Source organism: Pararge aegeria (assembly GCF_905163445.1).
Source record: "Pararge aegeria chromosome W unlocalized genomic scaffold, ilParAegt1.1 SUPER_W_unloc_1, whole genome shotgun sequence".
NCBI lineage: Eukaryota > Metazoa > Arthropoda > Insecta > Lepidoptera > Nymphalidae > Pararge > Pararge aegeria.
The window spans coordinates 317,095-333,288 of record NW_024396987.1 but is presented as its reverse complement, the minus strand read 5'-3'; the positions used below and the strand labels follow the sequence as shown (position 1 = coordinate 333,288).

The window sequence follows — 16,194 nt, the reverse complement described above, 5'->3', positions numbered from 1 at the left end:
GTTCAGTAAAGTTTTCATCATTTAAATTTTTCGATAACGAATCTATGCTACATGACAAAAATTTCAAAGAATCAATGAACCTTAATTCAATCTTATTAACACCTATTTGTATAATTTTTGAAAAAGAAATATATCGCTCTTTATTTTGGGGTATGACATTTACTTCACCCTCCGAAAAATTTAATGCATGCACAATGAAATGAGCATCATAGTTACTTAGGTTGTGTAAAATTATGGGAATAAATTTGGGGGTTTCAAACTTTTCTGCACAACTTGTATGACAGACACCTACAAAGGTACCAGTATATTTATTAAAATCTATTTTATGTTCCGAATCGAGATCTTTATCACATATATAACATGTAGTAGTGACAGATATTTTATCCTTCATATCCACCGTGAGGGGAAGAGGGTTAATCACAGTTAAGTTTTGATTAACAATCCGTTTAACGTCTTCGCTTAACCTCTCCATAAATACTTTGGAACAATTATTACCCGTATATGTTTCATACTTAGACAAACTATCATTAAATGCACATTTTATATAGTACCCAAAACTGTATTCATCGTGTCTCTGAATATTTTCAGTATACGAGGTAGATGGATTATTACCACAGCCTTGTATAGGATTTAAAAATGATTCGAAATCTGCATAAATAACAAAAGGTACTTTTAACTTCCTCTCATATTTATCAAACGTCAATTTAGCTCTCGCAGCGTTCGGTAAATCGGTTCGGATGTGATTACAATCATGTTGTTGATGAATTTTCAATTTAGAATTAGTTTCAAAGTAAAGCAGACAACCATCACAAATATGTGTAGCATGTTCATGTGAATTTATTTGTCGGCTGACTAATCGAGAAAGATTTTTAATATAACAATAATGACCATTGGATCCATTGTTAATGAATAATAAATTAACATGATTTTGTTTACGACATTTTGTGAAATATAGTGGACCAATTATTTTCGTAGATTTATTTGTTATATCACGATCAAGACCAAAAACATTTATACTTATATTATTAAAGCACTCAAATTTATTAATATCTTTTAATTTAACCGGGAATGGGATATTTGTGAAATTTAAAGAGTTTTGTTTAGATAAATATGAAGATACTCCATCTGAATTTTTATTAACTGGATGCAAAGCAGAAAGTATTGCCCATTTAAAACATTGATGATCTTTGTTTTTTACATTAATTATAGCCCGCTTATGTTTAATGTCTAAAGGTAAATCTATATAAGAAGATCCTTTTAATGGGTTAAATTTATAAATGTTTATATCAATATACTTTATTTTTTTAAGACTCCATCCACTGTCTTTCTTTTCAAAATTACTTATTTTATTTGAAATTTCTGTACTGCTACTAGAATAAATAACACTAATGTCATCACCTAAACAAAACATATAATTAAATGTTTGAAAATCAAAAGTATTTTCTATATTTTTTGTTGGTTGTACAAAATCTCCTTGTAAAATAAAATTTACTTTTATTGTAGTATGCTCTTTTAAAGCATTATCAAGAAAATTATATACAGTATTTTTAATTATGTTAAGAAAGTGCTCAGGAGTTTCGAATATAGAATTAGTGTTAGTGGAATTGGGGATTCTGTACGTTACTATCCGCCGTCCGAAAGCAGTTTCTATTAATTGAACATTATTTAAGTTGGGATTTAAACTTAGAACATTTTTGCTATGAGTCTTGCTTTTAAGATGATTGGTATAATATTTTCTGTTAACATATACTTTGCAGTTAGGGCATTCGATAGTATTATTGTTTGTAGAACTTACAGATGTAGTTGTTTCTTCCTGTATTGGGTTCGTTGTTACCACCGCAGCAGATGTTGAAGGCTCTTGAGAAAATGGACGCTTACTCGAAGAATATTTTGTGACAGCAATTTTTCTTTTTACACCTCCTCCACTTTGTCTTGATCTGAAAATAATTAAAATGATAAAATCAAATAACATATCTTAAAACGTAATAGCATTACTAATACACTAGTAATAATTTACCATTTTTTATACACATTACGCAGTACGCCATCATAGGAAACACGCCATCAATTTCATCGCTTGAAATGGAACACGCGGAAGTAAAGTGATCCGTACAAGGGGTATAAAAAGGTTTTATGTCTGGATCCTCTAACAACCAACTCGGAAGTTTATCACTTATGTACCACAATCGTATATACCTATGCATCTTATTAACCACAAATGGTTTAGTGAATACACTAATGTCATCGTGGGTCAAGATTCCATAGTGATTATTTTGCTTTCACAGTTTACCACTCAATGAGTAAAACTAAGAATCATCCGAACATTTATATATGGCACGCCCCACTCTCAGAACAGACAAGATGCAACAAGTATTCTTATGTAACTTAAACAATAGTGAAAATATACTCACAAAGCAGCTTGATCGGTTTCTACTTGTATACACAGGTTCACTAAGTCAAATTCAACTTCCGCTGCTTGACATAGCTCAACCATTTCTTCTTCGTAAACAAAGTCGTTGAGTTCGACAGTCATTGTGCAGTTTTGTGTGGTAACTTAGAATATGAAGTACATTTAAGAAAAAGGATAGCTTTTATATTAGTTTCGCTTGCATGAAGCAGTGGGGATAGCAAATAGATAAAGAAAAATATTTTTAAAATACAGGTAATAAGCACTTAAGTTTTCATGGGTTCGTATAGAGGGTCTTTTTACTTTGTGATGTTTACCGACCGCTGGTTCAGAGAATACTTATTGTTTCTGGTTATCTCTGTCAATAAAGTATTTTTTACAGTCATGCTTCCCAGCGATTTGCTTTGTAATGTTGTATATAATATCTCGCATGCTTTGATAGTGCTTATCACCAGCAGATTCAACGTAGTACTTTAATCGCAAATCTGCATATTTCCAGTATTCAAGAGGCGAAACATCTTTAAGACTCTTCATGTCATAGATGTCTATTTTGATTAGATGTGTTGCACTGATACTGTCATCGTCGTTGGATGAGATATATGATAGGCCCCCGTCACTTGCTTGCGCTACACATGAAGACTTTGACTGTCTCTTCTTTTTCTTTTGCTTTTCAAAAAAAGCATCTATACTGTTGCTCCTTCTCATTGCGGTCTTTTTATTGTCACTCATATCTTGATCATCTGATATATCGAGTGGATAGAAGTGCTTTAAATTATATTCATCATTCGGTGAATTCTAGAATAAATATGAGATCACGATTAAAACAAAATATTAATTAGATTCATAACAGTTCCACATCGTAAAGATTCAATTATAAGTTACGAATAGATAAAAAAAGACAAACGTATGTGCTTCTTACCTCCATGATGAATAAATGTTGTTTCACACCACTGGTCGATCTTAGTAAGTGTTTAATAAGTAGACTTTTAAAACACTGGGCTGGATACTAACAGTCTGACACTGAATAAACTTATGCCTTAAAGACTTTTAAAACACTGGGTTAGATACTAACAGTCGGACACTGAATAAACTTATGGCTTGTATGGTTGAGTGAAACGTTTTATACGCACATTTTTATAATACAAGTTTGTTCTTGTCTTTAATTAATATGTCTATTTTAATAAGTTGTAAATATTCTTATTTTCCAAATATTATGTGCATATACATTAAGTATATGCACATAATATTAACAAAATATCAATATCACATATTGAGACCTTAATAAACTTAATCAAAACGTAATTATTTTGATAACGCTGAAATATGTTAAGTTTATATATTTTGGTTTCATCTTATCAAAGTATGAATTTACTAATTGAAATTACGATAATTTGAATTACTAATTTAAAGTACGAGAAAATCTAATAATAATTAGAATAATAGCTTTGGTTTTAGAAACTTGTTAGAATTCGAATATACCTATATCAAATAGTAAAGTTAATAAAAAAAGTTATATCTGCTATAGTGTAATGCGTATTGGAACTTATCCCAATACGCATTACACTCATCCAGGAACTATATTCCAATATGAATTAGAATCCACGGACTTAGGTAAAAACCTGAGGTAGTGAGGTAGAGTCGGCGCATTTATGAGTGCTATGAGATAGTATTTTGACCTATATAACGCAATTGGAATTAGTTAGATTTTCATCAAAATCCAATAAGAATCTTATTAGAATCCTCAAAAAATTTTCGATGAGGTTTCAGGATGAGGGAAACCGGGCTTAGCCCGGTTTCAGAAGGGAGGCAAAAACGGCATTCTATACTACTTCTGATGGCTATATAGCTGGACTGAAAGATCTGGATAGCAATTATGAAGAGTACTTCGACGATGATAATCTTTATGACGATTATATACAAAGCAATTCAATGACCAGTTATTTAATAGAAAAGGTTCAAGAGCTGCACGACTGGATTATCTCAGACGCTGACCTTGAAGGAAAACCTACTGATAAAAGGGACTCCAGTAACTCAACAAACAATAACGAATTTGGACAGTTACTACAAGCGTTAAACGAGAGTCTGGTTGAGGGAAATGTGACTATAGTGATGAGCAAACTCAGGAAGCTGTATTACGGAGAGAATTTCACAAGCGTGAACCAAAGTAGAAAAGTCATTTTGAGTAACAGCACGAATCTGCTCTCATTTGGTATTTTAACGCTAGATGTTATGCTTCTACATAACATACAGCTGATGGCGTGGGAAAATCAGGTTGGTAACGTTAACATTTGATAACTTAGCCTTGATACTTTGGCCTTTGGGATTTCCAAAAATGTCCCATGATTTTCGGCAGTATATCCCAGAAATTTCTTAATTTGCATAAATTAAAGGTTTTGTGGATATAAATAAATAAATATAACTAGGTAACTCTAATTGTTCTACCGATCTCCTCATTTCTGATCACGTAGAGATACTCCTAACATAGCTTTTTCCATCGCCCGCTGAGTGACTCTGAACCTTCTTATGAGGCCCATAGTTAGCGACCGTGTCTCAGATCTGTAAGCGATCACTGGCAACACGCACTTCGAAGACTTTGGTCTTCAGTCACTGAGTGATTATTATTTATTAAATCCAAAGGTGAATCTTTCCAGGAATCAATTCGTAACAAAATGCTCAAAGATCCAGATGTGTTCGCATTCAACGCACTGTTCATGGAGCCATCAAAGGTTGAGGTGAAGAGGAACGAAATATATCACCAATATGACAGTTTTTCGTGAGTATCCTTTCTAGAGTTTCTTACCAGGGCATCCTTTCCTCCTCTAACAAGAGTTATAAAAAAATATAGGGCAGGCAGTGCTTTTGTGCATGTATGAAATGCACGCCACTGCTGTGCCCCATTATCATCATCATCAGCATCATCATATCAACCCTTGTATATCACTCTTGTCTCTTGTTCTGGGGCTCAGAAAGCAGGATCGCTGCAAACTGCGCCAATCGGCCGTCAAAGAATTGCCGGACGACTGGCGCAGTGGACAGCTTTCTAAGTCCAAGGCCGTGAGTTTGATTCCTAAAACTGGAAAATGTTTGTGTTACATTAAAGTTGTTCAGTGTCTGGGTGTTTATCTGTGTATTATAAATATTTATGTATATTATTGCCTCATAAGAAGGCTCAGAGTCACTCAGCGGACGATGGAGAGAGCTATGCTCGGAGTATCTCTACGCGATCGAATCAGAAATGTGGAGATTCGTAGAAGAACCAGAGTTACCGACATAGATCAACGAGTCGCGAAGCTGAAGTGGCTATAGGCCGGGCACATAGCACATAGGAGAAAGGATGGACGTTGGGGTCCCAAGGTGCTGCAATGGCAGCCCCGAACTGGTAAGCGCAGCGTTGGTCGGCCCCCAACGAGGTGGACAGACGACATTAAGCGCGTCGCAAGTAGCCGCTGGATCCAAGCGGCGCAGAACAGTGAAATTTGGAACTCCCTACAAAAGACCTATGTCCAGCAGTGGACGTCTATCGGTTGATGTGATGATGACGATTATGTATATTATTCATAAAAATATTCATCAGTCATCTACCCATAACACAAGCTACGCTTACTTTGGGGCTAGATGGCGATGTGTGCGTTGTCGTAGTATATAAATTATTTATTTATTTATCTGTATATTATAAGTATATACTAATAAAAATATAAATAAGACATCTTATTAGTCATAACACAAGCTACGCTTACTTTAGGGCTAGATGGCGATGTGTGTATTGTCGTAGTTTATTTATTTAGTTTAACGCATGTCGCATGCCTGCGAGATACGTTATAACCCGTTGTCTCCCACAATGAGAAAGGATTAAGGCCGTAGTCCACCACGCTTGCCCAGTGCGGATCGGTTGACACACCTTTAAGAATATTATGGAGAACTCTACGGCATGCAGGTTTCCTTACAATGTTTTCTACCTTTGAATGATTTTAATTGTTTAAAAGTAAGAGAATAACTCGGCCCCACGAGTGTGAAATCGAAGTCCCACTGCGTGTTATACGATTATGAATTTTATTAGACAATTGGTTGGTTCCTTAGTGTTGTTTCCATCTTCATTGTATAAGCTTCTCTACTCATGGATCCGTTGTTTCAGAAGAAGACAAAACCTTCGCCAAGAGGCAGAGGAATCTGACTTCGGAATGAATCTTCTAGAAAATGTACTGGAAATAGGTATGAGTACTGCACGCGCCGCTATACACCTCGGGAGAGCTTTCAAGAACACCAAGTAAGTTTATATTACCACCTGAGATTTCTACAGCTTAAAATCAAAGTCAAAGTCAAAGTCAAATATTTCTTTATTCAAATAGGCACATAGAGGGCACTTTTGATACGTACATTACATGTAAAATATGACATAGAAGTGAGTTGATGGCGATAACTGAATTCGTCAACTTAAAACTAAAGCTACGAGGGTTCCAAACGCACTCTGGTCTAAGAATCCCACAACAAACTTAGCCGGTTGTTTTTTTTGTGTTATCACCATCTCACATTGTCATTTAAAACTATTAAACAAGCAACCTGGTTAGAGGTTAAATAATTTACACCCAAGCATTTTTATCGTTGACGTAGTCCTTAATACTATAATAGGAATTTTCTATAAGCTTACGTTGAATACAAACTTTGAACTTTTTAAGAGACATCTCCAACTGGTAGTTTATTGTAAAATTGTATAAAATTTCCTTTAAATGAATTACTTATTTTATGTAGTCTAGTATATTGCACTGCAAGTTTATTTTTGCTTCTAATGTTCAAATGATTGCAGTCACATTTTCTCTTAAGTTTAGATATATTTTTGTGAACATACATAAAATTTTCAAATATGTATAGGCTAAAAACTGTCATTATTTTAACATCTTTAAATTTATCTCTCAATGACTCTCTCGGACCCATTTTATAGATCGCACGAACGAAAAATAGTTTATAGATACTATCGACCCGGTGCGGCGCACGGGCGCAATCTATATACTAATATGGGGCAGTTTGGAGAGATTAATCGTACAATTCCGCAGTACTCTATCTCGTAGGGTTGACAGTTGGTAGAGGACCGGTACAGAATAAGGAACATACAGAACCCCCGTTTTGGCATGATCGCGTGCAGTGCAACGCCCCGCGCACGTCTCACTTCGCACTCGCGTAATGTTGCTAGCTCATAAAGTTTTCCCATATTTCCCATTTTATGGTAAACGTTTAAGAACATTTCCCAATTTATGGTAAGAACATTAGAGGTAAAATAATTAATAAATTTCAACCACTAAATATCACCGTACAGCCATGTCAGTGGACTAGTGCTTAATGATAAAATCAATATCCACTATATCGGAATCAAAAACAATATTGAGCCAAATATAATGTGTAGATGCCAAAGATACATATACGATATTAAAATATTGTAGAGCTATCAAAAATTGAACATAAATTTAAATAAAAAATTATAATCTTAAAATAAGTTTTTATTTTCAGGATGGTTTTGAACCAGCTGTCAAATCGAGAAGCGTTAAATGCCAACATTCAAAATCAACTTTCGCGCAACATTGATGCCAACACACACGCGCTGAATCATCTCCAAACGTCATTCAATAAGAATGACAGTACGAGTTCCAGTGTTGCCAACTCTACGAATGCAATTTATACCGATTTAGATTGTGTTTGGTTGTTGTATTGCAAGAATTTGGTGGCTACGGCGAAGTTGAACGCACCGTACGGTACAATGGCTAGGATTAATGGGTGAGTGTTTATTTATTTATTTATATTATTGTATGGGATGACACACTTAGATAGTACTCGTAGGCTACTTTTCTTACTACTTTACTTGCACACAGGATTTACTTTTTCTTTATGTTCCTAGGCTTGCGCTGCGTATGCTGACGGGTGAGGTGCCAGCTGACCGGGCCATAGATATCATGATGTACGAAGTATTAACAGGATGGACAGAACTGAAATGTACAGACATGTTTCCGAGGTAAGAGGTTTTTTCGTTTGCAAAACCTCACCTAAATATAATGTAACTGCCGTGTGGTGACGAAAGATCAGAATACAGAGTCACCACACCTCCGCTTCCCGCGATCCCACCAGACCAGACTAGAGAAAATTCAGTATTCACAAATTCCGGAATTGTATTTTTTTATATATATTAGTTTCGCTTGCATGAAGCAGTGGGGATAGCAAATAGATAAAGAAAAATATTTTTAAAATACAGGTAATAAGCACTTAAGTTTTCATGGGTTCGTATAGAGGGTCTTTTTACTTTGTGATGTTTACCGACCGCTGGTTCAGAGAATACTTATTGTTTCTGGTTATCTCTGTCAATAAAGTATTTTTTACAGTCATGCTTCCCAGCGATTTGCTTTGTAATGTTGTATATAATATCTCGCATGCTTTGATAGTGCTTATCACCAGCAGATTCAACGTAGTACTTTAATCGCAAATCTGCATATTTCCAGTATTCAAGAGGCGAAACATCTTTAAGACTCTTCATGTCATAGATGTCTATTTTGATTAGATGTGTTGCACTGATACTGTCATCGTCGTTGGATGAGATATATGATAGGCCCCCGTCACTTGCTTGCGCTACACATGAAGACTTTGACTGTCTCTTCTTTTTCTTTTGCTTTTCAAAAAAAGCATCTATACTGTTGCTCCTTCTCATTGCGGTCTTTTTATTGTCACTCATATCTTGATCATCTGATATATCGAGTGGATAGAAGTGCTTTAAATTATATTCATCATTCGGTGAATTCTAGAATAAATATGAGATCACGATTAAAACAAAATATTAATTAGATTCATAACAGTTCCACATCGTAAAGATTCAATTATAAGTTACGAATAGATAAAAAAAGACAAACGTATGTGCTTCTTACCTCCATGATGAATAAATGTTGTTTCACACCACTGGTCGATCTTAGTAAGTGTTTAATAAGTAGACTTTTAAAACACTGGGCTGGATACTAACAGTCTGACACTGAATAAACTTATGCCTTAAAGACTTTTAAAACACTGGGTTAGATACTAACAGTCGGACACTGAATAAACTTATGGCTTGTATGGTTGAGTGAAACGTTTTATACGCACATTTTTATAATACAAGTTTGTTCTTGTCTTTAATTAATATGTCTATTTTAATAAGTTGTAAATATTCTTATTTTCCAAATATTATGTGCATATACATTAAGTATATGCACATAATATTAACAAAATATCAATATCACATATTGAGACCTTAATAAACTTAATCAAAACGTAATTATTTTGATAACGCTGAAATATGTTAAGTTTATATATTTTGGTTTCATCTTATCAAAGTATGAATTTACTAATTGAAATTACGATAATTTGAATTACTAATTTAAAGTACGAGAAAATCTAATAATAATTAGAATAATAGCTTTGGTTTTAGAAACTTGTTAGAATTCGAATATACCTATATCAAATAGTAAAGTTAATAAAAAAAGTTATATCTGCTATAGTGTAATGCGTATTGGAACTTATCCCAATACGCATTACACTCATCCAGGAACTATATTCCAATATGAATTAGAATCCACGGACTTAGGTAAAAACCTGAGGTAGTGAGGTAGAGTCGGCGCATTTATGAGTGCTATGAGATAGTATTTTGACCTATATAACGCAATTGGAATTAGTTAGATTTTCATCAAAATCCAATAAGAATCTTATTAGAATCCTCAAAAAATTTTCGATGAGGTTTCAGGATGAGGGAAACCGGGCTTAGCCCGGTTTCAGAAGGGAGGCAAAAACGGCATTCTATACTACTTCTGATGGCTATATAGCTGGACTGAAAGATCTGGATAGCAATTATGAAGAGTACTTCGACGATGATAATCTTTATGACGATTATATACAAAGCAATTCAATGACCAGTTATTTAATAGAAAAGGTTCAAGAGCTGCACGACTGGATTATCTCAGACGCTGACCTTGAAGGAAAACCTACTGATAAAAGGGACTCCAGTAACTCAACAAACAATAACGAATTTGGACAGTTACTACAAGCGTTAAACGAGAGTCTGGTTGAGGGAAATGTGACTATAGTGATGAGCAAACTCAGGAAGCTGTATTACGGAGAGAATTTCACAAGCGTGAACCAAAGTAGAAAAGTCATTTTGAGTAACAGCACGAATCTGCTCTCATTTGGTATTTTAACGCTAGATGTTATGCTTCTACATAACATACAGCTGATGGCGTGGGAAAATCAGGTTGGTAACGTTAACATTTGATAACTTAGCCTTGATACTTTGGCCTTTGGGATTTCCAAAAATGTCCCATGATTTTCGGCAGTATATCCCAGAAATTTCTTAATTTGCATAAATTAAAGGTTTTGTGGATATAAATAAATAAATATAACTAGGTAACTCTAATTGTTCTACCGATCTCCTCATTTCTGATCACGTAGAGATACTCCTAACATAGCTTTTTCCATCGCCCGCTGAGTGACTCTGAACCTTCTTATGAGGCCCATAGTTAGCGACCGTGTCTCAGATCTGTAAGCGATCACTGGCAACACGCACTTCGAAGACTTTGGTCTTCAGTCACTGAGTGATTATTATTTATTAAATCCAAAGGTGAATCTTTCCAGGAATCAATTCGTAACAAAATGCTCAAAGATCCAGATGTGTTCGCATTCAACGCACTGTTCATGGAGCCATCAAAGGTTGAGGTGAAGAGGAACGAAATATATCACCAATATGACAGTTTTTCGTGAGTATCCTTTCTAGAGTTTCTTACCAGGGCATCCTTTCCTCCTCTAACAAGAGTTATAAAAAAATATAGGGCAGGCAGTGCTTTTGTGCATGTATGAAATGCACGCCACTGCTGTGCCCCATTATCATCATCATCAGCATCATCATATCAACCCTTGTATATCACTCTTGTCTCTTGTTCTGGGGCTCAGAAAGCAGGATCGCTGCAAACTGCGCCAATCGGCCGTCAAAGATTTGCCGGACGACTGGCGCAGTGGACAGCTTTCTAAGTCCAAGGCCGTGAGTTTGATTCCTAAAACTGGAAAATGTTTGTGTTACATTAAAGTTGTTCAGTGTCTGGGTGTTTATCTGTGTATTATAAATATTTATGTATATTATTGCCTCATAAGAAGGCTCAGAGTCACTCAGCGGACGATGGAGAGAGCTATGCTCGGAGTATCTCTACGCGATCGAATCAGAAATGTGGAGATTCGTAGAAGAACCAGAGTTACCGACATAGATCAACGAGTCGCGAAGCTGAAGTGGCTATAGGCCGGGCACATAGCACATAGGAGAAAGGATGGACGTTGGGGTCCCAAGGTGCTGCAATGGCAGCCCCGAACTGGTAAGCGCAGCGTTGGTCGGCCCCCAACGAGGTGGACAGACGACATTAAGCGCGTCGCAAGTAGCCGCTGGATCCAAGCGGCGCAGAACAGTGAAATTTGGAACTCCCTACAAAAGACCTATGTCCAGCAGTGGACGTCTATCGGTTGATGTGATGATGACGATTATGTATATTATTCATAAAAATATTCATCAGTCATCTACCCATAACACAAGCTACGCTTACTTTGGGGCTAGATGGCGATGTGTGCGTTGTCGTAGTATATAAATTATTTATTTATTTATCTGTATATTATAAGTATATACTAATAAAAATATAAATAAGACATCTTATTAGTCATAACACAAGCTACGCTTACTTTAGGGCTAGATGGCGATGTGTGTATTGTCGTAGTTTATTTATTTAGTTTAACGCATGTCGCATGCCTGCGAGATACGTTATAACCCGTTGTCTCCCACAATGAGAAAGGATTAAGGCCGTAGTCCACCACGCTTGCCCAGTGCGGATCGGTTGACACACCTTTAAGAATATTATGGAGAACTCTACGGCATGCAGGTTTCCTTACAATGTTTTCTACCTTTGAATGATTTTAATTGTTTAAAAGTAAGAGAATAACTCGGCCCCACGAGTGTGAAATCGAAGTCCCACTGCGTGTTATACGATTATGAATTTTATTAGACAATTGGTTGGTTCCTTAGTGTTGTTTCCATCTTCATTGTATAAGCTTCTCTACTCATGGATCCGTTGTTTCAGAAGAAGACAAAACCTTCGCCAAGAGGCAGAGGAATCTGACTTCGGAATGAATCTTCTAGAAAATGTACTGGAAATAGGTATGAGTACTGCACGCGCCGCTATACACCTCGGGAGAGCTTTCAAGAACACCAAGTAAGTTTATATTACCACCTGAGATTTCTACAGCTTAAAATCAAAGTCAAAGTCAAAGTCAAATATTTCTTTATTCAAATAGGCACATAGAGGGCACTTTTGATACGTACATTACATGTAAAATATGACATAGAAGTGAGTTGATGGCGATAACTGAATTCGTCAACTTAAAACTAAAGCTACGAGGGTTCCAAACGCACTCTGGTCTAAGAATCCCACAACAAACTTAGCCGGTTGTTTTTTTTGTGTTATCACCATCTCACATTGTCATTTAAAACTATTAAACAAGCAACCTGGTTAGAGGTTAAATAATTTACACCCAAGCATTTTTATCGTTGACGTAGTCCTTAATACTATAATAGGAATTTTCTATAAGCTTACGTTGAATACAAACTTTGAACTTTTTAAGAGACATCTCCAACTGGTAGTTTATTGTAAAATTGTATAAAATTTCCTTTAAATGAATTACTTATTTTATGTAGTCTAGTATATTGCACTGCAAGTTTATTTTTGCTTCTAATGTTCAAATGATTGCAGTCACATTTTCTCTTAAGTTTAGATATATTTTTGTGAACATACATAAAATTTTCAAATATGTATAGGCTAAAAACTGTCATTATTTTAACATCTTTAAATTTATCTCTCAATGACTCTCTCGGACCCATTTTATAGATCGCACGAACGAAAAATAGTTTATAGATACTATCGACCCGGTGCGGCGCACGGGCGCAATCTATATACTAATATGGGGCAGTTTGGAGAGATTAATCGTACAATTCCGCAGTACTCTATCTCGTAGGGTTGACAGTTGGTAGAGGACCGGTACAGAATAAGGAACATACAGAACCCCCGTTTTGGCATGATCGCGTGCAGTGCAACGCCCCGCGCACGTCTCACTTCGCACTCGCGTAATGTTGCTAGCTCATAAAGTTTTCCCATATTTCCCATTTTATGGTAAACGTTTAAGAACATTTCCCAATTTATGGTAAGAACATTAGAGGTAAAATAATTAATAAATTTCAACCACTAAATATCACCGTACAGCCATGTCAGTGGACTAGTGCTTAATGATAAAATCAATATCCACTATATCGGAATCAAAAACAATATTGAGCCAAATATAATGTGTAGATGCCAAAGATACATATACGATATTAAAATATTGTAGAGCTATCAAAAATTGAACATAAATTTAAATAAAAAATTATAATCTTAAAATAAGTTTTTATTTTTAGGATGGTTTTGAACCAGCTGTCAAATCGAGAAGCGTTAAATGCCAACATTCAAAATCAACTTTCGCGCAACATTGATGCCAACACACACGCGCTGAATCATCTCCAAACGTCATTCAATAAGAATGACAGTACGAGTTCCAGTGTTGCCAACTCTACGAATGCAATTTATACCGATTTAGATTGTGTTTGGTTGTTGTATTGCAAGAATTTGGTGGCTACGGCGAAGTTGAACGCACCGTACGGTACAATGGCTAGGATTAATGGGTGAGTGTTTATTTATTTATTTATATTATTGTATGGGATGACACACTTAGATAGTACTCGTAGGCTACTTTTCTTACTACTTTACTTGCACACAGGATTTACTTTTTCTTTATGTTCCTAGGCTTGCGCTGCGTATGCTGACGGGTGAGGTGCCAGCTGACCGGGCCATAGATATCATGATGTACGAAGTATTAACAGGATGGACAGAACTGAAATGTACAGACATGTTTCCGAGGTAAGAGGTTTTTTCGTTTGCAAAACCTCACCTAAATATAATGTAACTGCCGTGTGGTGACGAAAGATCAGAATACAGAGTCACCACACCTCCGCTTCCCGCGATCCCACCAGACCAGACTAGAGAAAATTCAGTATTCACAAATTCCGGAATTGTATTTTTTTAACGTTATCGTCGGACCAATCAAATGCCCTTGATGGTAAGTGGAAACCATCGCAACACTTCGCAGGACGTACAAAGTGCTTGATCTAAATTAGTACAGTGTGTCATTGTAATTTTTTTTAAACTCCCGTCTTCCCTGTAGGGAAAAGGCAAAGATATATCACCGCACAGCCATGTCTTGTATAGTGTGGCGCCATCTAGTTCTGTAATGTGGAGACCGCTACATATAGTTTACGAATATGCTTATCGCTATCATCTCAATACCGTGTAATTCTCATGTAATGTACGCATCAAAAGTGCCACCTATGCCAAAGGGGCCTACTTGAATAAAGATATTTTTGACTTTGACTTTGACATAATTATTATTTTTTTTACATTATCGGGACACTAAAGGGCACCGGCGTTCTTTAAGAACTGAGAAGGATCTAGACTTTATTACACCACTCTGGCGAAGTGCGGATAGGTAGAATTCACACGCATTTTACGACATGATGACTAATAAACCTGATGCTGTTTCCAAAAAACTTGTCACAACGCGCCGTTAGAGCGACAGCGTCGTAATTGTATGTAAAAATGAAGATCGTTATTGGAATTGGATGTCAGGTTGCTTTATTAATGTCGTAACTCGCAGTAATAAAAACATGAAAGCGGTCGCCGGGTTTTACAGCCGATTGGGCAGCAACCTTTCTTTCTGGATTCAAGCTGTGGTTTCGATTCCCAAAATGTTTCAATGGTTTTCATTGATTTTCTTATCTGTATTTATGTATATTATTCATAAAAATATTCATCAGTCATATTAGTACCCGTAATAGATCTTTGGAGTTAGATGGTCCTAATCAGTGGCGTGCACTTCATACATGCACAAAAGCACTGCATACCCTAAACTTTATATATAACTGGTATAAGAGGAGGATTTTTGTCGCTTTATCCAATTTTCTTGCTGTATGCATAACCTAGTAAGAAACCAAATGCACGCCACGCACGTTCCTAATATATTTATTTATTTATTTCCTCACATCAAATTTATTTTATTTGTCCGCAGATGCAGCAAAGCAAATCCAGCGACAGTGGTACTTGACTCAATTCTTCAGCCATTGAGAAAATCACAAAATACTTCTAATAGGTTATAGTAAAAATGTTAGAAGGACAAAAACTACTAAAAGTAGCACTGTTCTGTTTTTAGTAGTACAGTGCTACTCATAGTAATATTCATGAAGTAATAGGTCAATTTAAAGAAAAGATGAAAAGTTTCTACAGTCACACCCAACTTCTCTATAAAACGTTTTAAAGTATAAACAACTGCTGCACAAGTTTTAATAGTAAAAATTAACATCCTTAGTTCAAAGGGCCATTTTTAGGTCAGTGATTAAAAATGACAAAAGCGCACGAGTTTACTAGGTTAGACTAGGTGTGTCTAAAAAGCTACTTGAATGGTAGAAAATCTCTACAAATTAGGTAGAAACTACCAAAATAGTAGAAAAGTTTTGATTATTACGACCGGTGGATTTAAATTTAGAACCAGTGTTAAATATAGGTAAAACTTTATTTTTATGTGTGTTACTGTTTTTTTTATTTATTTTAAATGGCTTTCTCTACGGCTCTGGGCTCTTGCCTTCTCGAGCCTGTAACTATTGTTATTTAGTAATA

General features: G+C 35.7%; 2 protein-coding genes across 2 annotated transcripts; one reads left to right on the top strand and one right to left on the bottom strand.

Moving 5' to 3' along the window:
- Nucleotides 1-231: 231 nt before the first annotated feature.
- Nucleotides 232-3,139, bottom strand: LOC120636745. The gene is made up of 3 exons (XM_039908304.1): nt 2,412-3,139; nt 1,541-1,937; nt 232-288 (listed from the first exon to the last, which is right to left on the bottom strand). The coding sequence occupies exons 1-3, from the start codon at nt 2,531-2,533 to the stop codon at nt 232-234; spliced, it is 576 nt and encodes a 191-aa protein (XP_039764238.1). The 5' UTR covers nt 2,534-3,139.
- A 797-nt stretch (nt 3,140-3,936) lies between these two features.
- LOC120636744 lies at nt 3,937-15,798 on the top strand. The gene is made up of 12 exons (XM_039908303.1): nt 3,937-4,018; nt 4,254-4,678; nt 5,059-5,180; nt 6,540-6,671; nt 7,907-8,170; nt 8,292-8,405; nt 10,187-10,658; nt 11,039-11,160; nt 12,520-12,651; nt 13,887-14,150; nt 14,272-14,385; nt 15,590-15,798. The coding sequence occupies exons 1-12, from the start codon at nt 3,937-3,939 to the stop codon at nt 15,675-15,677; spliced, it is 2,331 nt and encodes a 776-aa protein (XP_039764237.1). The 3' UTR covers nt 15,678-15,798.
- The last annotated feature ends 396 nt before the right edge of the window (nt 15,799-16,194 follow it).

Coding starts and splice junctions, on each gene's coding strand:
- LOC120636745 (XM_039908304.1), bottom strand. CDS start 2,533: ATGACTGTCGAACTCAACGACTTTGTTTACGAAGAAGAAATGGTTGAG. Junction 1,938..2,411: donor GAAACCGATCAAGCTGCTTT/GTGAGTATATTT, acceptor AATTATTTTCAG/ATCAAGACAAAGTGGAGGAG. Junction 289..1,540: donor TTAACATAATTAAAAATACT/GTATATAATTTT, acceptor GTACCTTTGTAG/GTGTCTGTCATACAAGTTGT.
- LOC120636744 (XM_039908303.1), top strand. CDS start 3,937: ATGCGTATTGGAACTTATCCCAATACGCATTACACTCATCCAGGAACT. Junction 4,679..5,058: donor TGATGGCGTGGGAAAATCAG/GTTGGTAACGTT, acceptor GAATCTTTCCAG/GAATCAATTCGTAACAAAAT. Junction 11,161..12,519: donor CACCAATATGACAGTTTTTC/GTGAGTATCCTT, acceptor CCGTTGTTTCAG/AAGAAGACAAAACCTTCGCC.